This window comes from Uranotaenia lowii, chromosome 1 (assembly GCF_029784155.1).
Source record: "Uranotaenia lowii strain MFRU-FL chromosome 1, ASM2978415v1, whole genome shotgun sequence".
Classification (NCBI taxonomy): domain Eukaryota; kingdom Metazoa; phylum Arthropoda; class Insecta; order Diptera; family Culicidae; genus Uranotaenia; species Uranotaenia lowii.
Genome location: NC_073691.1, coordinates 131453905 through 131475698, shown reverse-complemented (window position 1 = coordinate 131475698; position 21794 = coordinate 131453905). Strand labels below are relative to the sequence as shown.

Below are 21794 nucleotides of genomic sequence, written 5' to 3'. Positions count from 1 at the left end.
GGACAATGTCCGGTCAAGAGACCTGTGTAAGTACTTAACTCGTGCTTACTTAAGTTCAACATGGGTTTGGAGAGTCGTGCGCTTGGTTCAATGAATCTTTTTGCCTGAGTTGCTCCCTCCGCTGTTTTCCAGTTGGAAACAATAGTGGTGCTTTCCCAGTTCTTGAGCTCCATAGTCAGGGCACTTCTCGATACTCCGCAGAAAGGTTCAGGTCCAATCAACAGTCCCTGAGATCCTTCCCTAGCTAGTTGGTCTGCTTCTTCGTTCCCTAGGATACCGCAGTGGCCTGGTACCCAGAATAAAGATACTCTGTTCCTTATGGCCAGGTTTCTTAGGGCAACTATACACTCCCAAACAAGTTTGGAGTAACATGTGAGCGTACTTAGTGCTTGAAGAGCAGCCTGGCTGTCAGAGAATATGCAGATACTTGTGTTCCTGTATCCCCTTTTCAAACAGGCTAAAGTGCATTCTAGAATTGCTTGAATTTCGGCTTGGAATACTGTTGGCCAGTTTTCCATAGGAATTGAGATCCTGAGTCTAGGTCCGACCACCCCTGCCCCAGTTTTATTATCCATTTTTGACCCACCAGTGAAGAATAGGATCGATCTGGGAGGAACCGCAGGTCCACCTGACTCCCACACGTCCCTATCATTGATAGTTATATGGTATGGTATGTCTAGGTTAAAAATGGGCTCCATCCAGTCATCATTTTTCATAATGAGTGAGTTTAATTTAAATTTCTTAAGGATTTTGAGGTGTCCTGTAAGATCTCCTTTATAGAGCGTTTTGTGTTTGGAGAGTCTCAAGGCACTGCGTTCCGCCTCTAACTAAACGAATTGATGTTGAGGCAGAATATTTAGTAGTGCATTTAGAGCCTCATTCGGTGTGCTTCGCTTTGCGCCATTTATAGCTAGCGTTGCTAGTCTTTGAAACTTCGCTAGATATTGATTATTGGATTTTCCGGATTTATTTAGGCCTAAATTCATCATTTCGAGGTAGTTTTCCAATTTTGTTTTGTTTGAGTTCACGCTGAAAAAAGCTTGTAGGGGAGATAAGGGCATAATGGCCACCTTAAGGAAAACGCTTTTTTAACCATAGAGAACAGCTATAATATGTAAATTACATCATTGTTTCGTGTTCAGACACTCAAATAGTCTATTGCCTAATAGGATGAAGCTTGAAAAAGTAGATGGAAACGTTTAGAAATGCATTTTAAACTTTTTGCCGAAAGATGAAAACCAGTCACTGTAGGGGCATAATGAGAACCAGTACTAGAACCAGGGGCAGTATAAACACCATTAATCTAGGCACGATGAGCGTTTTCTGCCGGGGAATCTAGCAGCGAATTCGACTCGATGAAGTCAACTGAATAATAAAGCTACAGTTTGACTTGTTTCATCTGACGATTTAGCTTATTGGTAAGGTGTCGGAGAGGTCATCAGTAGACTCGAGTTCGGTTCCTAGTCAAGGTAATTTTTTTTTTTTCATTTATCATTCATGATCGATGTATTTTGCACTAAACGGTGAGGCGCAGATTCAACAAAGCAATAACAAAGTAATCTGTTTGTTGAATCAAACAACTAACACATGTTCATACATTATGATTCTGGTTTTTTGTTTCACGGATGATGCTACTAGCCGTATAATGAAACAATCAAAAAAATCAATCATGTATGGTGTGTGAAAAAAATCCTCTCAAACAGGAATCGAGCTCGAGTCTACTGATTACCTTTCCGAAACCTTACCAATATGCCAAATCGACAGATGAAACAAGTCAAGCTGTAGCTCTATTATTCGGATGACTTCATTGAGTTGAATTCGCTGCTTGATTATACGGCAGAAAGCGCTCATTTTGCCCTGATTAATAGCGCTCTGTTCGCCCAAGGTCAAAAAAAATTAAGTAAAAGCGCGTTTTAAAATTGGTTAAAGTGAAAAGTAAAAAATTTGATGATTTTCAGATTTTTGATGATTTTAGATCAAGATGATTTAAAGGTCATAAAAGCTTATTTGGAGGTGCTCAAAAATTATAATATTTTTGTCACTTGAGAACCTAACTGGTTATTATTGAAGATTGCTGTAAAGATGAAAGGGATATTTCTTTTTTGGTGAAAAGTTAATACTATATATAGATATACGAAATAAATCCTCATGAAAACTTGTTTAAGAAAATACGTACTTTTGTAGAAATGCCCTGGGTGCTCGTTATGCCCTTATCTCCCCTAGCTTGTAGAAAACATAAGGGTACTATTCTGATTTCGCACTTTTTTTCATATTCTTGGTTGTGAACGCCTATTAATTCATCCAAAATAAGTCAATTTATACTTGATTTATTCTTTGAGTAATTCAAAACGAATATAAGAAGAAAATTTTGATGATTTTCAATATTTCACATTTTAACAAGCAAAACACATAGTGTTTCTATTCTTGTTTAATCATTGTAGTAGGCTCTTGCCAAAGTCATTTTAAATTAATAAGATAATCGTAAAATTGAGTTTCATTGGACGGAAGTTTAGTCTAATGGCTAACGTGTTTGGCTCACAAGCCATACGACTAGGGATCGAATCCCATAGCTTCCATACTAAGTTAAGGAAATTTTGTTAGTCCACGGACCTTCAAATAAACACCCACAAACAGGAAACACAAAGGAACGAAGTTGTAAACTTTACGAAGTATAAAAGAATGCAAAATATCTCTCGGAGGAAAAAAAAGTAAGCTCTACGGAGTACAGTCGAACACGCTGATCATATAGTCTTTGTAACTGGACTATTAAAGGAGCATAATGCAGTTCCGAGTTGTGCTCAAAATAGCATCAGCGAATAGAAACAAGAAAAAGGAGAGTTTCTTGTAAAGACGCTTGAATATTTGAAGTTGATTTGATGCGTCCTTGAAGAATTTTTTGAAAATGTTGATGGTTGCTCTAGCAAGATATGGAACTTACCTTTCTTCGGCCACAACAAAGCATCCTCCGCGTACGCGAATGTCCAGTAGCAGTCGTTTTCAGCCGAGCAAACTTCCTCCACTGCATTAGTCTCCGCCGGGCACGGTTAACTACTACTAGCCGCGGACTTCGGTTGCTAGCAGTGAGGTTGAACCGGCCGTGCTATGAAGACTTACCACCACCACCACCGTCGTCCCTGCAACCCGATTTCCGTAGGAAGCTGGCTGCCGTCCCCGCCACAGATGTTACCAGTCCCGTTCGACAACACCGTGCCCTACTGTTTCGGTTCTGCTTCTTTTGCACTTTTTCCACTTCCTCCACCTCAACTACTCCTGCAACTGCGGCTGCTGCTACTTCCGGCTTCCTAACACAAACGAAATTCATTGACAGGTTCTTCGCTTGCAGCAGCTGCTGGAGACACTTTTGATCGAGAGAAAAAGTTTCCGTTCAGTAACAACTGGTTCGTACTCTTCGCCGGACATTTTCGCTTTTTCCAACCACAAAATTCAGCATCCGGGTCCATTCTGTTCCACACCGGACACTACTAAACACACAATTCACAGGTATTCACATGTGATTAAACTTTTGATTTTTTCTTCCTTTTTCTGGGGCTGACCATTTATGAATTTAATCTCTCTGGAAATAATGGGATAGAAAACAGGGCTATTTTATCGAGCAGGTAATCAGCAAACCTCATCCATGACCCAGGTATACAATGGAAAAGATCGGATCCTCGGAGACCCTCGGAGCAAATCCCAGTTCAAACCTCCCGCATTTATGTTTGTTACCGAAACCGCGCGCATTCAAACATAAATACACACAGTCACACACAAAAAGGTTTCCGGTCACGGGTTTTTCAAAAGGTTTAGCCCCTCCACAAAAAGATTCTTGGCAGCTAGTCAAAACCGCAACCCGGGCATCCGATTAAAATTCAAACTGCCGCTGGCATTCCATTATCATGACGAATGCTTTGTCTTCGCTCTTCATCTGTCTGGGACGGTCTAGTTTTGTAATCAGTTGCATACTGTCGGGTGGAGACTGTTTAACCTTTCCATCTGGCTCCACTCCAGGCCGTGGTTCCAAAGGTCTCCGAAGTTATCCGATCTTTTGCAGGATAAGATTTCACACATAACTAAAAACATTCTGATTTGAATGCACTCACAAAATATTGTTCTAATTTTTATGCTAAAATCACCGAGTTGAATATGAGCATATTACACGAACTAAGAAGACACTTAACTGCTACGGATACTATAAACGTCTCTTCCGTTAGCGTGCGAGTATCACTACGATTTCCGTTGACGCAGAACATGGAGTCTGTGCAAATTCGTTCACTAAGATGCACTCATTAATGCAGGTGGAAGTTCTCGCATACACGTGACCACCTTATCATCGCAAATTGAAACTCCCCCTCGAGTGTCCACTGCCTTACAGGAAAAGTTGTAAAGCTGTATGAGTGTCGTCTTCCATGCTATGCATTTACGTGAATTACGATATGCTCGTCCTTTCCTCCCATCCAAAACAAAACTATCCCAGAAAATAGATATCCAGAGAAAAAACGAAATAAAATAAACCCGGAACCCACACAGAGCAAACCAATTCAGAACGCGGGAACGGCGTGCGTATTATCGGCCGTACCCAACCCACTACACTCAGGATGGTGAATTGCGTGGAACTCACCACCCAACACGTCGTAGAGGGTGGTGTACTAAGCTCCACAAACTTTCGTTCTCTCTCTATATCCCGCTCCCCCGCGGATTTTCCGAGGTGTAGGTTGCTTATTCTTTTGCTGTGCGTGTGTGTCCCCAACGGATTCCCCGAAAAGTCCATACGTTTAATCCCGCAAGTGAGCCAAAGTCCACCCGTTTTTCCTTTTTCGTGTGTGTGGGCCTCCCAAAAGCTGCTCGCTGTGTACTGTATAGGTTGTCGGTCTGCTAGTTGTCTTCCGTCATCGACCTCTGGCTGCAAGTGTCGTCGTGACGTCGTCGAGCTCTTCTTCTTCGTGCGCCACACTCGGGAGTGAACAACGTCCGTTCGGCTTTTCACTGCGTTTTTCCTCCCGCGAATGGGAAAACCGATCGATATTCACTTTTTCTGATTACTTTTGCTGATGTCCAATTTTTTACATGTTCTGTTATTTTTAATCCTGGTGTGTACCTCTTTCAGATGTAAACTCAAGCAAAATTGTCACTTAACCCGAGTCAAATTGCTCTCCAAAACATATTTTCCGGTAGTCAATTTTCACTAACTACTCAACCAAGCCCAAACTATTTTCCTGTCAAAAGCTCACGCGCTGCACACATAATTCCAAACCAAAGCAATTTATCATAGTGAAATCATCAATCAAAACTCATTTATCGCAACCAAACCATTGATAATCTTCGATCCACTATAAGCAACTAACCTTTCTGGTGTCCTCAACTATTCCCTCAACAACCGTAATCTGAACTCTCCTGCTAAGCTATCAGTTTAAAAATCGGTCACCCACTATCCCAATCTGCCAAAACTGTCTCGTGCTCTTCTCACCCAAATACACACCTCAGCAAAAACGGCTCAGTTTTGGCAAGATTTCTCCGGATATTCCAAAATAAATCAAATTTTCACTCCCCAATTCAGCTGATATCAAAACCCAAAAAAAAATCTTTACCACCCGCGATCATCCGGGACTTATCACAAAACGGAAAAATCCACTGACTTAGTTTCCACCAGCAGAGCTCATAAAATGCAAACACACAATCTCGAAGGTGATACTGGAGCAAAAATACTCCACACACAACACGGCGGCTCGGCTCGTAAAATATTAATGTGAAACAATTTTCACACTCTTCGGCAGCGAACTCAAAGCACAAATCCCAATCGACCCCCCTACTGCTGTTCACTGCTTCCACTTCCGACATCTTTGCTACCGAACCAGACGAAAAGAGAGCCCTGGGAACAGGTCTCTCTAGGCTCCTGTTTTTCCGGGAGTGAGCTTTCCGAAATCCAAGATGGCCGACGTTTAAATGAATGTACCAATGAGGATGCGTTGCGAGAGATCCGGCTTTGCTTCTTTTTTATCTATCGTTAGAGAATTTACAAAATCCTACTCAGTGTGTTTTGAAATCGTACCGAACCCTGTCAGCTGAATGTCAGGACATGTCTAATTAATTGTGAGGACAATATTTTTGAAACGATCAAACATAGGGGAGAGGTTTCCTAAATGGGCCGATGGGCCTATCAGGTTAAATGCGCCTACGGCCGTTTGACGAAATGGCTGACAAGACAACACATCTAATCAATGTATTTTGAGGGTGATTCCCTTTTGAACATAAGGCAAGAAAGAATTTTATGAGTAAACCAACTCAAAAAAAAATCAAAAATACATACAAGGTTTTGATATTTTTTGATGTGATATTTTGACTTTTAAAAATTATACGTAAAGAAGCTCAAAACAAAAAGTTGGGTGGTTTTTGTTTTTTATTCAAATGAACCTTAGAAGTAAAACAAATTTAAGCTTTTATGATGGTTTCATAATGATGGGAAAGTGGAATAAGACAGTGTTTTTGTATGCCCCCATCAGGTTTGTAAAATGCCGCTACCCTTAAAATAACAGGTTAAATAGAATAAATATATGATTTTTGTCATTAAAACTTCAAATCTAAGCTCTAATTAACATCTTAAAAGCAAATCGAAGATCTCAAAACAGACTTGATAAAATTTATCTTAGGAATGAAATTTCTCCATATGATGGCAACCCTTAATTTTGTTTATTCCATAAAGTTATAAAAGACATAGACATTTTTATAAAACTTCAGCTTTGTCGTATGAATGTTATCAGTTTGGCTAGCGAACGGTAGACAATGTGCAACTCGAGACCCCATACACCCAACCTTCGGGTAGTGGTCAAATCACCTCTTGTCTGCAACTTCGACTCTCTACCTCCCCGTGGTGCTAGCTGGGGTGCGAGCAACCTTAGCGGAGATCGGGTACCCAACCCCGGTGGATGCTTTGGTCGCATGAAGACTGAATTAGAAAGCTTCGTACGCGTCTGTTCTCCATGTCAGGGGAGGCGTGCGGAGTGCAACAACACCTGGTGGTGTTCGGAACCCAAAGCAGCAACATCACGACGGTCCTCCTGCGAGATAGTGGGGTTAGCTGCGGGCCTTGCGAGCCCGTGACTACAAAAAACAAATGCAACGAACAACAAATTTCGGATGGAAATCGGCAAAGACCCACGCGACGAAAAGGGACTAGCGATTGGGAACTTGGAACATGGAACTGCCGATCTCTAAATTGTAACCGTTGTTACAAAATGCATTAAATCTTTTTGCAATTTTTCTGTATGTAATGAGTAAGCTGTAGTGTATTTTGTTGAATTTATGTGTAGGAAGTAGGGATTGTTCTTTATATTAGCTAGAATGGGGATTTTTAAATATACAAAAACATATATTGTTAGTTTTAGACGAGCGGGCTTCATAGAGGGTGTTCATGGTACTATGAACAATGGGGGTGGTCCGCCATATTGGGTGGCTGAACAAGGGGTGGCATAGGAGGATGGGCAAAGAGGAAGATGACTCAGCTTCCGTTATGTGATTTCCATCTTGGCGTTCGTGTGTTAATGTTGTGAGTGTTCAAAAATAAGTTCGTTTTTTTTTGTATGTGGCCTTTAGTGTCGGTCGTTTTGGATCATTCAGGACCTTTTGATCTTGGATCAAGTTTTACCCGAGAATCCTCACACTACACACGAGTCGGCCTAGTCAGTCCTAGACTGGCTACGCCTTACCCGTAAAGGACTCGCACTCTCTGGTTCCGAGGAACCATCAACGCAAAGGAGAGTTGTCTCAGGCACAAGTGCCTTAATTCCAAAGGAGACCCCTCTCGGCGCGACCAATACGGCCTTGCTGTGGTCCGCCGATTGCATCAAAGAGGGAAGACGCCATTGCCAACCATCCTCAGAGCGCAACATCCTCCAAGTTGTGCCCAAATCAGCCACGTTCCCACCCATCCAGAACCCGAAAATCATCGAGAGCAGAGCTACAGCCAGAATCCGGTAAGCGCGCCAACTTAGAAAACCGTCGACGGTAGGTACTATTGAACCCCATAAAAGCTCGTGAAGTACCCCTGAACCACACCACACACCCACACCCACACTTCTCGAAACGAAAAATAAAACCCCAGAATTTGCTAAAGAATAAAATCTTTCAGTTTCAATTGAAATTAAACTTTCATTGAATTAGCAAGAAACACCACAGTTAGCTCCTTAAACTTTGCTCCGCGTTCCCTCCGGGTACCCAGTAGTAGGCCGACCCTGAGACACAGTTCAAGGGTCTCCTGCTGCTGAGCTAGCTTTCCGGGAGTGTTGGACCAGAAGGTTTTAAAATTTTGTGGGCAGTACCCACGTGCTCTCCAACGAATTGAAGAGATGCAAATTCGACATCGTAGCGCTGCAGGAGGTATGTAGGAAGGGCTCCACGGTACGAACTTATCCAGATGGTCGTGCCATCTACCAGAGCTGCGGCATCACACACGAGCTTGGAACAGCTTTTATAGTGATGGGAAAGATGCAAAAGCGCGTGATCGTGTGGTGGCCGATCAACTCACGAATGGGTCGGTTCTTCAAAATCAGCATCATCAACGTGTACAGCCCTCACCTCGGAAATACCGGTGACGACAAAGACGAATTTAACGCGCAGCTGGAGCGTGAATACCACCGTTGCCCAAAACATGATATCAAGATCGTCATCGGGGATTTTAATGCTCAGGTCAGCCAGGAGGAGGCATTCAAACCGACAATTGGAAGGTTCAGTGCGCACCAGCTGACCAACAAAAACGGCCTCAGACTTATAGATTTCGCCGCCTCCAAACGAATGGCCGTACGTAGTACCTTTTTCCAGCACCGCCTCCCACACAAGTACACCTGGAGATCACCGTACCAAACGCAATCACAGATCGACCACAGCCGGCATTTCTTAGACATCATCGACGTCAGATCCTGTCGAGACGCCAACATCGAGTCAGACCATTATCTGGTGATGGTGAAAATGCGCCCAAAACTCTCCGTAGTGAACACTACACTACTACACACCTGAACGGTGCACATGCACACAAGATAGTGGGGGAAGGTACATCGCCGGCGTAGCCAACGACGTAGAGGAGCCACTTCCAACGATGAGTGAAGTTTAGGAAGCCATTCGCCAGCTGAATAGAAACGAGTCGGCTGGGAAGGATGGCATCGCAGCTGAACTCATTAAAATGGGCCCGGACAAGTTGGCCCATTGCCTACACCAGTTGATAGTCCGGATCTGGGACATAGAACAGCTACCGGAGGAGTGGAAGCAGGGGGTAATATGCCCCATCTATAAGAAGGGCGACAACTTAGACTGTGAGAACTACCGAGCGATCACTGTCCTCAATGCCGCCTACAAAGTGTTGTCCCGAATCCTACCCCGCTGCCTAACGCCACAAGAAAACAGATTCGTGGGAAGTCATAAGGCCGGCTTCAAGGAGGGACGGTCAACGACGGACCAGATAGAATTGTCGAGTTCATTCGAATCGCGCAGGGGGATTCGACAAGGTGATGGTCTATCCTGCATGATGTTCAACGTGGCGCTAGAAGGTGTTATTCGACGAGCGGTGGGCGAAATGCGGTCCACGATTTTCAACAGATGCAGTCAACTTATCTGCTTTGCCGATGACATTGATATAGTCGGCAGATCATCTGTGGCGGTGGAGGAGATCTACTGCAAACTTAAACGCGAAGCAGGAAGGATTGGGTTGATGATAATACGTCCAAGACGAAGTACATGCTGGCCTGCGGATCCGAGCTGGAGATAGTCGAAGACTTCGTCTATCTCTGCTCACTGGTGACGGCAGACAATGCCTTCAGTCGTGAAATCCGGCGGCGAATTATCAGCGGAAGTCGTGCCTACTATGGACTCCACAAGCAAATGCGGTATATGACGCTCATTAGACTGGTTGTTCTCTACGGGTACGAGACATGGATATAACTCGAGGAGAACCTGCGTACACTCGAAGTATTCGAGCGAAAAGTGTTAAGAACCTTCTTTGGCGGCGTACAGGAGAATGGAGTGTGGAGGCGAAGGATGAATCACGAGCTCGCGCGACTCTACGGCGAACCCAGTATCCAGAAGGTGGTGAAGGCTGGCCGGATACGCTGGGCGGGACATGTTGCGAGAATGCCAGACGACTGTCCTGCAAAACAAGCGTTCGCTACGAATCCGGTAGGAACAAGACGACCGGGGGCGCAAAGAGCGAGGTGGTTAGACCAAGTGGAGCGTGATCTGGCGAACGTGGGGTATCCGAGAAATTGGAGAACGGTTGCCATGAACCGAGTGAATTTTGGAAATTATGTTCGTCATGAAGATGAATAAGATTTCAACATGAGAGTTACTAGGCACTTGGGGATATTTTTTATTATCTTACGGGTTTGTGCCGGGGGTTTTCAGATTTTCCCCAAAATTGAAAATTTGGTTCATTTAACGACTGTGAACCACATGTATTTTTTCAGATTTCTAACATTTCTATTTTTTGAGTTAGCCTCGGCTAGATTGTTTTGTAAATAAAAATAACTATGTTTCGAATCTACATAACTCTGTTATTTTTCAACGGAAATTATAAAATAGCACATCAAAATGCGTTGAAATTTTAACAGTTATCCAAATAAAATGCTTTACAAAAATTAATTAACTACCTTCAACATGAAAAATTGTAAATAAGCTTTAAATGGTGTCTAAAAGTACCGTCTGCATCATCGAATATTTAGAATGAAAATACCATTGTATAGCTTAATTCACGATCCAACTTTCATCTGAAGACACCAAGATAGGCCATCAACTTCTTGAAGAGTTATGAAAGAAATAATGACAATAAATCTCTTTTTTTTTGCATCGAAAACAAACAATGGTCGAACAACTGCACTCGCATATGGAGGTAGCGCGGATTTCTAACTTCTAACAACATGGAAACAAAAGTACTTATCAAAGCAGATAAAAAAAATACTATTTTTTTCGTGCTTTGTTGAGTGTTTGCAGCAAAACTGAATCGTTCACAAAAGTCGCAAATGGCGTACAAATGTTAAAACTACTATGATCGAAACAAACAAAAAGTTCAAGTTGTTTTTGCCCATTGAGCCCCTTTCGTTGTAGAAAAATATTTCTAATTTGTATAATAACATTCATGATAATATCTCTGGGTTATTTTGAAAGGCAAAATCCAGTATCTACATAGAAAATCTTTATACCCAGAATTTGATAAAAATTAATGTTCATATCAAAAGACCAGTAGCGCCCTACACATTGTGGGTCTTTGGTCATCTAGTTTGGATGCTATCTAAAAAACCACTTAAGGCTATGATCATTTAGTATCCGGGCACTTTATTTTGGTGATAGCTACGTTAATAGAGCTCGGATATGCAAAACTTTAGCAGCGTTGTGTTGGTTATGAAAAGGACTATTTTGCCTATTTTTGATATATTTTTAAGTTAACATGTGTTTGAGATATTTACGATGCAAAAAGACATGGTAAAAATAATTTTGCTCAAATTTGCTCCTTTTACGCATTTTGCGCCTCGAAAATTCTTCATTGTTGAATTGAAAGCTTATGAATTGTTGATTTTTTCTGATTTTTTTTTTAACCAAATGGTTAAGAAGTATAAGGAGCCACTCTAGGATCCACACGAAGTTCAAACCAACCATCGGAGTGCAATCCTTGATCTTAAATATATTAAGAAGTCTATGGTTATTGGGGATAACTGAATGCAGACTCCTTAAATAATGCAAAAAATCCATTTCCGGCAGGCAAAAAGTATTGCCTGTCTAGTACACACCCAGCAAATATCTTATTTTGATCAGTTCCAAAGATAGCAATCTGTGCATCCGGTTTTTACGCAATATGACAGATGTATTCTGATGGACAAAAAAATTATGTTAAAACCGGATTTAAGAGATCAAATTCTTTGAGATGCCTACTCATGGAAAGGTTCCAACCAGATTCCAATAGCTTTTTCCAGGTGAGTTTGTGTAAAATATCATGATTTTGCAAAGGTTTTGCTCCTGTGATTAAAATAATAGATGAACACATGACTTCAAAAAGTGTGCAAAGATAAAAAAGAGATTTTATGAAAAAGTAAGAGTATTTCATGAAACCATTGATAAATATATTTTTTTATATTTTTACATTAAATGTCATATTAACACCTTCATTTCCTCCATAGAAAGTTTTTCGATCAAATCAACAGTTTTTAAAATAGACACGTTTGTAACTGCCCGGATACTAAATGATCATAGCCTTAATAGATTGCCACCAAATTTTGCACATTTGAACATCTCTCAGCTGGTATAAGTATTCTAGAAAAAAGCGCCAAATGATGCAAAACCATAATCTTAATTATTTAAAATAAATAAAAACAAAATTCATTAAATTACTCAACATTGTTCGAAAACTTATGAAGATCAGACAAATTTATCATTTTTCGTCATTTTTAATGTTTCCAACATGCAAAAATTATATCAGTACTAGCTGATTTACGACATTACTCTAGTCAAAAAGGTATAAATCCAAATCAAAATCAAAGACCAACTTTATTTCAACTTAACTTAAACTTAATGATCCCGCGCCGATCCTCCGGTGCATAGGGCCGTGGTAAAAGACCTCCACTGTTGACGATCTGGAGCCAGCGTCTTCACTTGGTCCCAGTCAAGATTCTCGTCGACAGTTCGGATTTCAGCGGCTAGGCTTCGCCGCCACGAGTTTCTGGGCCTGCCTCTTCTTCGATGACCTTCTGGATTCCAATCTAGCAAAGCCTGTCTGCAAATCTCGTTTTCATCTTTTCGCAGCGTGTGCCCAATCCATCTCCACTTACGTTCCCGAATCTCGATTTCTAGCGCCCTTTGATGACACCGGCGATGTAATTCCTCATTCGAGATCCAGTTGCCAGGCCACCAAGCGCGGATGATATTCCGCAGGCAGCGGTTTACAAATACTTGCAGTCTTCGCGTCGTCACCGCATATGTGCACCAAGTTTCGCACCCGTACAGCAATACGGATTTGACGTTTGAGTTGAAGATTCGGATTTTCGTTCGTAGAGAGATCTGGCGTGACCGCCAGATGTTTCGGAGACTCGCAAACGCAAATCGGGCCTTTCTGATCCGGGTCTCGATGTCTTTTCTGGTACCACCATCAGGCGTTATCTGGCTACCAAGATACTGGAAGCACTCCACTTTCTCAACTTGCTGCCCAGCTACCATGAAACTGGAAAGATTTCCTGTGTTGATCTCCATCGACTTGGTCTTTCCGACATTGACTTTGAGACCTGCTGCCTTGGAACTTTCGGTGAGGTCGTCGAGGTTATTTGAATTTTCTGGATGATGGAGGGATTTCTTCTTCCATAAAAATTTCCATACAAAATTGAAACACGTTGCGCTAACTCAGGAATCATCCAAATCAATATCAAGATTTACACTGATGCTTGGCGACCCAAAAGGCATAAAAAGTATATGGGAGCAAAAATAATTTTTTTTTTTTCAGTGGTCTAATGTACATATCGAATGAATCATTTGAAATATCACACAAAAATCAAAATTGTTGATAAACTCAGCATGAAGATACAGGTTCAAAGTCATTTTATTTCCATGCAATGCTGAAGGTAATAACGATACTTTTCGCCTAATATTGTGGAACTTTCAGTTGTACAACAATTAGTGATAATTAAGATAGGTCAGGTTTGTAGACATACCAAATTGGCGTGCACTCGATAAGCACACTCACGCCTTGAATCGGGGAGCAACATTCGAAATGCACTTCTCTCGCCAAAATCACCCACACTCACAATATAAGCTCGAAGAAATGCACGTTCCCGTAGTACAAATGTAAAAGACAATCCTTCGCCCTAGTTTTTTTTCTCGCCCTCTCGCTCTCATTCTGTTGCACCTTCTTGGTTCAGAGAGAGAGGAAACGAGATTTGTGAAAAGAGTACAACCCCCACACTACACATTTCCCTTCGTCAAGACGCCATTTGCCACTTGTCCTCAATTTCCGCTTAAGAACAGGAGAGCCTCAAAACCCCCCACCTATCGCTGCTGGCCTACCTTTTGTGACTGTTTTTCTATCGAACGAAGAAGAACAAACCTCTGTTCCGAGAAAAAAAATCTAATATAAAGCGGAAAAGGCGAAGAAAGGCCAGCCCGAGATGAAAAGCTCTTCAGTTTGCCAGCCGTACTCTTGATCCCACTTAATTTCTTTTGAAAGTAAACACACAGTAGCACTCATTTTTTTTTCCTTCTTCCGTTCACTCGCAGCCGTCTTCTTTAAAACTGATCTCGCTGCAGCATCCCGTTGGGTCCACCCCAATTCTTTTTAACGTCTTAAGAAAAATAAAAGAAACTAAGATAAATCCCTTGAGAACAGATAGAAAAAAAACTTTTAACAGAAAACATGACACTTTTCCACCCCCCATAAATCACTTGGAATAAAGTAGTTTTTTAATCCTTCTATTTCACTTCCAAATAGGGCCAACTGAAGCTGGATTCCATTCATTATGATTATTTCTGAACAATCAATCACTACTCACTTTAAAACAATCAATTTATAATATTCTGCGTACACACTTCAACACTTTTAGTCAATTTTTCACCAGGAAAACTCCTCTATGGAGGAAAAATACAGCAGAATAATCACCCGAAATAGTCCGCTCTCGGCCACGACTTTTCAACGAATGATTTACGATATCGGAACAGGAACGAAAGGCTTTTCCGGGAGTTTTCCATTCATGTCGGAAAAGTTTACTACGTGAATGCAACTTACGCTCGCGGTGTGCTCGGAGCATAATTATGATTGTAGAGAGAGAAAACAAACAGGGGAGCGGTTGCTTCTCTTGAACGAACAACTCGTATTTGAAAACATAACGAAGCTTACCGAAAATAAAACGGTCGGTTGTATACAATAACGGTCTTCAGACTGCATTTAAAGTGTGCTATGGTAAAAGTTTTTTTTTAATTTGCCATAAATAAGGAGTGAACTCGAAAAAGTGCAACACTTTGTTTTCTACATAACTTTCGAATGTATGGATGAAATTAGTTGAAATTTTCTGTTAACTTGCTTAGTAACATTGGCAAATTCGACATTATTTTTTGGGCTCCACGTCACTATGGGAGATCCCGAAAAAGAGTAAGCGGGTGCTGAACCGCCAGCACGTGTTTTTTTTGTGCGATAAAATTTCTATCAAATTTATTATCACATTTTTTATAGTTTCGAAGATTTCTGTAACAGAAAATATGATGATCGCTGTCGTACTTAAAAGCCATTTTTGAAATTCCGTTTATAATTGATCACCCCATTCTGAAAACAATGATCAAAACCTTTTTCGTATGTTTTGGCAAAATGTATATGTTAACTTAATATGACTTAAACTTGGAAAATTTTTCATAAAATCGCACTTTATATTTCATCACGATCAGTTCATGGTTGGGTGGACCGATTTTAAAAATTCGAGTTGCATTTGAATCTTTTTTTCATAAATGCCAAAACACATTTTTTCAATTTTGTGCTGAAAATTTGCATAGGCTTCAAACAGATAAAATAGCTAGGCCCTCACTTCCATCTGTATCGTTGAGCCGTCAACACGTACGCCGGAACATTGTATCGTTGCTGTGTACCTGAAGGAACATTTTACATTATTTATTTTATTCTTACCTGTTTTTCAATCAGCACTTTTCAGTGCTAAAATTATTTTCATTTTCATTTATTCATATTTTTCTCTTTTCTTTCCAGCATGGGGAAGTCATCGGCTGGTAAACGGTGGATAATGTGTAACACGAGACCCCATAGTGGTCATATCACAGAGAACAGAGTTCGAGCTGGAGCTCAACACGTGTGTTTGAATACCAACCTAAGTTTCAAACCAAATGCGTAAGTGGACTAACATACATAAGATGTCACTACCGGTACACCTATTTTTGTTTTCATTTTTTCGACACGCTTAGAAATTAATACTCATCGCTTATCTCAAAGAAGGCCAGTGCAATGTATGACAGTAACACAAATTTCGGTGTAATAAATTTAAAACATCATGATTAAAAAAAAAATGCAAATCATATTTCAATCACAATTGAACGCTGTCAGATGCCCCATATTGTTCAAACAATTTTGGCGCTGAATTGAAAGTTGAATTCCAAGTGTTAAAGTATGTGTTGGGATTTTACTATCAGTTAACAGTTTTCTAGAACAGAAAATGTGAACATAAATGTTATAATTGTAAACTATGACTCGATATTCTGGTTGATGTTACCTGAGATCGATATATGAGGACTTGTAACTCATGTAACTTGTTAGTAATCATTAGAAATGATTTAAGTTATTTATAAACATGAGTTACAAGATACCATCAACCGGAATACCGACCCATAATTAACAATTATAACATTTATGTTCACATTCTCTGTTATATAAAACTATTTAATGACAGACATACTTTAAAACTGGGAATTCAACTTTCAATTCAGCGCCAATATTGATTGAACAATATTATTATTATTATTATTAAACATTTTTATTCAGTAACGTAAGATATTACATCTTTTTCAATGTTACATTTTGTGCGTTGATAGAATTCAAGTGCCTAGGATCTTATTTCGATAAATAATTAGTTATTTGAATAAAAAAAAAACTAACTTAATTTGTAAAGTGCTCAATTAATCTCATCTTAAAAACTGCGAACGAGGTTTCCAGTGTTAAAGAATTGGGAAGGGCATTCCAATAGCTCACACCTCTAACAAAAAACGAATTACCATACAGCTCTGATCTGTGGCGAGGAATGACAAATTTTAAAGCTCTTGAACTTCTTAACTGAGATAATTTTGTATAGAGATATGCGGGTGTTTTACTATTAATTAGATTGTAAATAAAAAGGCAGCATCTTATTTTAGGAAAACTTTCAAAGGAACAACCAATCAAACGAGTTTGTAAATGTGAAACGTGATCCATACGTTTGAGGTTGAATGCAAATCTTACACAAGAATTGAGGGCGACTCTAAATTTGTTAAGAACTGCTAGGGAAACTTGAGAAAGTAGAAAATCACAAGCTATAAAATGAGGAAAGATCAAAGCCTTGAAAAGTTTGATCTTCATCTCTGTATTTAAAAATATTTTATGAAGTCGAAGAGTTCTCAAAGAGTTATATATTTTCCCGCACTGCTGAAGTACATACGAATCAAATTTAAAGTTGGATTGTATTTTAAAACCTAAACTTACAGCTTCTGACACTATTTTTATCGGAGTGTTACAGATTTTCGGTATTATTTGCATCGAATTATTCTTATTTAGGAAAATTGCATACGATTTATTCACATTCAAAGACAACGCGTTTCTCATTGACCAAGCATGGATAGACTGGAGATCATCATTGATTCGGGAATTGATGCATTGCTCTGTCAAGTTTGTGCAATCTAAATAGAGTTGTACATCATCTGCAAAAATGTGTATTTGAAAAAATCTTAGAACATTAGGTAAATCGTTGATATACATGGTGAAAAGTATGGGTCCTAAAATAGAGCCTTGAGGTACTCCAGATATAATCGGTAGAGGGGATGAATACTGATTGTTGTTGTAGACGGTTTGAGAACGATCTTCAAGGTACGATTTTATCAAAGTCGTCGCTGAAATTCCAAATCCAAAATTTTGTGAAAGTTTATTGCAAAGAACAGCGTGATGAATCGTGTCAAATGCTTTAGAAAAGTCGAGCAGAATCATAACAACAGATTGAGACCTGTCAATTACTGAGCCTATATCATCTAGCACTTTAATCATCGCAGTTTTAGTACTGTGTTTTTGTCGATATCCCGACTGATATGAGTTAATAAGTTCGTTTTCCGATATATACGCACAGATTTGGATTTTTAAAATCTTTTCAAATACCTTCGAAAGAGCACAAAGTATACTTATTGGGCGAAGGTTATCCAACGAACTTAAATTGCTTTTCTTTTTAATTGGAATAATTTTTGAGTGTTTCCATATTCGAGGATATTTACCTGAAACTAAAATTCTATTGAAAATGTACGTTATGGGAGTTAATATATGAGGTAGTAATATTTTGATAAATTTTAGGGGAATGTTATCTAATCCTACCGCATTGGATTGGATCTCAAAAATGCAGTTCAATACTTCGGTTTCTTGAATTTCTCGAAAGGAAAACGAATTCCAGCTAGATATTAACCAGTTTCTGTTTTGAACGTTGTTACAACGGTTAAAAACTTTAGAAAAAGCTTGGTTTATTTCTTCAGCATGAAAGTTATTTAAGGAAATAGAGTTTGAGTTTGTAATTCCAGTATTTTTTAATCTTTTCCATAAAGTTTTTGGCGGTAGATTAAGGTCAAGAAATTGGTTAAAGTGGTTTCTTTTGGCATTATAAACAAGAAGATTAACACGATTCCGAAGCTTCCTATAAGCAGCAAGATCATCAAGTTCACGGGTAATTTTCCATTGTTTGTAAGCTAGGTTTCTATTCACGATTGCTCGTTCGATGTTTAAATTGAACCAAGGACTATCTCTGGATTTGGTTATACCGTGACGCAAAGGAACACATTTTTCTAGAAGATTCCTTGTATTAAGGTTAAAGAAATTCAACAACATATCAGCATCATCCATGCTATAAATTTGACTCCAATCAACTGCATTAAATTCTTGAAATAATGTGTTTCGATTGATCTTGTTGTAATCTCGAAAAGAGTATGTTTGAGTTGTTCGAACAGTGTTAAAATCAAAGGATGCAAAAATTAAATCATGATTTGAAAGAACAGGGAACTCAATTTGACTAAATCTGAGCGTTTTGGTAGAATCATTGGTTAAAATTAGGTCTAATTGAGATTGGCCAGAGCGATGAAAAAAAGTCGGCTCGGAACCGATACAATGAATGCTGTTACCTGACATCATTGACAAAAAACGTTGAGTTTTCACGGTATTTTTATTAAGAAGATTTGTATTGAAGTCACCAAGAAAGCAAACAAATTCATAACTAAGAGTGTACTCACGTAACAAACTTTCCAAAATATCACAACAATCATTATCAGGAGGATTGTAGAATGCGCCTATCAATATTTTAGTATTATCTACAAAAATTTCCAACAAAATGAATTCAATTCGCGAATCACGATCCGATTTTAGCACTACAGACAATACAATATGGGGCATATGCTGGGACATATGACAGCGATTAAAGTATGATTGAAATATGATTTGCATTTTTTTTTAAATCAAGATGTTCTTAAAATTTATCACACAAAAAGTTGTGTTACTCTCATACATTGCAATGGCCTCATTTGAGATAAACTATGAGTATTAATTTCTAAGCGTGTCGAAAAAATGGAAAAATATGTGTACTGGTAGCGACATCTTATGGATGTTAGTCCACTTACGAATTTGGTTTGAAACTTAGGTGGGTATTCTCACACACGATTTCAACAAATTTTTGTTCGGGGCCCGATGTCTGTTCTCTGTGGTCATATCACCTCTTATTCACAACTCCTATCTCTACCTCCCCGCGGTGCCGGCTGGGGTGCGAGTAACCTAAGCGGAGATCGGGTACCCAACCCCGGTGGATGCTTTGGTCGCATGCAGACTGAGAAGGTGGCCGCACGCGTCTGTTCCCCAGGTCAGGGGCGGCGTGCAACAACAACCGAGCGTCTGTTCTCCAGGTCAGGGGCGGCTCAAACAGCGTCTGTCTTGCAGCAAGCGGCTGAATTTATGAAATGCGGCTCCCGCCAGCTAAGTCCAAGATGGCAGCCCCATCGCGGGATAGGGACTTTAGGCTAACAACCTACTGCTCCCGATTCATAACTTGTTACGGAATCCGAAAGAAATGACCGATCTGGAACTTTGGCGACGACTTTTAGCATGAAAACACGGACACGAATTGGAACTTGGAATGTTTTAACCCTTGCCCAACAAGGCAAACTGGAACAACTTGCTAGAGAGGCTAGCCGCCTCAAGCTTGAAATTCTGGGACTGAGCGAAGTCCGTTGGCCTAATACTGGAGAACACAAGACACAATCCGGGCAAGTCCTGCTTTACTCTGGCATACGAGGAGAACATGCTACTCGGGAACGAGGAGTTGGTTTCCTGTTAAGCCCGCAGGCCTACGCGGCCCTCCTTAGATGGGAACCGATAAACGAAAGAATAATCGTAGCCAGATTTAGAACACGGGTTAGAAACCTTACAATGGTCCAGTGTTATGCGCCAACTGACGTTGCCGATTTGCAGGAGAAAGAGCAGTTTTACAGTCAACTGAACAGCGTGGTAGAGAGAATTCCGAAGGGTGACATTCAAATCCATTTGGGCGACTTCAACGCAAAGATTGGCTCCGACAATCAAGACCTTGAGCGCATCATGGGGCGCCATGGCCTAGGACAGATGAGCGAAAACGGAGAGCTGTTTGTAGAATTTTGTGGCAATAACAACATGGTGATCGGTGGATCGCTCTTCCCCCATCGACCAGCACATAAGGTCACTTGGGTATCCCGAGATGGCCGAACAGAAAATCAAATTGACCACATCTGCATCAGCCGAAAATGGAGAAGGAGCCTTCTTGATGTCCGCAACAAGCGAAGCGCAGACATTGCATCTGACCATCACCTCGTCCTTGGCGAGATACGACTGAGAGTTGCGCGTGTCCAAAGGCGCGAGGAGAAAGTCGGGTGTCGATACGACGTCCGCCGGTTGGAGAATCCAGAGGTGAAAAGGGCATACGTTGAACAGCTAGAATCCCGAGCCTCGGAGCTGCCGACAGACGGAACAGTCGAAGAACAGTGGTGTGGAATCAAGAATGCCTTTATCACGACGAGCCATGGTACTCTCGGTAAAGTTTGTGGAAGAAGAAGTGAATGGATGTCGGATGAAACTTGGAGGATGGTCGATGATCGGAGAAAGGCGAAAGTCGGAATTGAGCAGGCATGTACCGGGTCAGCCAAAGCAGCCGCCCGCTTACGATATGCGGAGCTGGAAAAGGCAGTTAAACGAGCTTGTAGACGAGACAAGAGAGCCTGGACAAACTCCCTAGCCGAAGAGGGGGAAAGAGCCGCCGCCAATGGAGATATCCGATTACTTTATGACATTTCTCGCCGCCTCAGTGGTGCAAAAACTAATGCAAGAATGCCGCTGAAAGACCGAGCAGGTCAGTTATTGACCGATCGAACAGATCAGCTCAAACGATGGACTGCGCACTTCGAACAACTCTTCCGAGTCACGAATAGCGATGGCCAACAGAACCCGCTGCTTGAAGCGCCAACAGTAAGTCGCATAAATGGCGTCAACTCGGAAGCGCCCTCGCTGGCTGAAATAGAAGCGGCAATCAAAAACATGAAATCCAACAAAGCACCTGGGATCGATTGCATCCCTGCTGAAATGCTGAAAGCCGACCCTGCCCTGTCAGCACAAATGTTGCACCGTCTTTTCGCTGACATCTGGGATACTGCAACATTCCCGGCCGACTGGATGCAGGGTATCCTCGTTAAGGTCCCGAAGAAAGGAGACCTGACAGAGTGCGGTAACTGGCGAGGCATAACGTTGATCTGTACAACCCTCAAAGTACTCTGCAAAGTGATCCTGAACAGGATCCAGGAGAAAATCGACGCTACACTCCGACGGCAACAAGCTGGATTCCGATCCGGACGATCATGTGTGGACCACATCACAACGCTACGAATCATACTGGAACAAATCAACGAATTCCAGGACTCTCTTCTGCTGGTGTTCGTTGATTTCGAAAAAGCATTCGACCGACTTAATCATGAAAACATCTGGGCGGCTCTAAGGCGACGAGGGGTCCCAGAGAAACTAGTCCATCTCATCGAAGCACAATACGAGGCATTTT

At 41.0% G+C, this 21794-nt stretch overlaps 1 protein-coding gene across 7 annotated transcripts in view; it reads right to left on the bottom strand.

Annotated features, from left to right (window-relative positions):
* LOC129740048 (rho GTPase-activating protein 100F) overlaps window positions 1-14638 on the bottom strand; it is a 211777-nt gene extending 197139 nt beyond the window's left edge. For 3 of the 7 annotated variants that reach the window (XM_055731629.1, XM_055731634.1, XM_055731636.1), the window contains exons 1-2: window positions 14505-14638; window positions 2939-3574 (exon numbers count right to left, since the gene is read on the bottom strand). In XM_055731629.1, the coding sequence (XP_055587604.1) occupies window positions 2939-3025 (87 nt within the window). In that variant the 5' untranslated portion in view covers window positions 3026-3574; window positions 14505-14638. The other 4 variants (XM_055731632.1, XM_055731630.1, XM_055731631.1 and 1 more) reach the window with 4 other exon arrangements.
* Between the last annotated feature and the right edge of the window lie 7156 nt (window positions 14639-21794).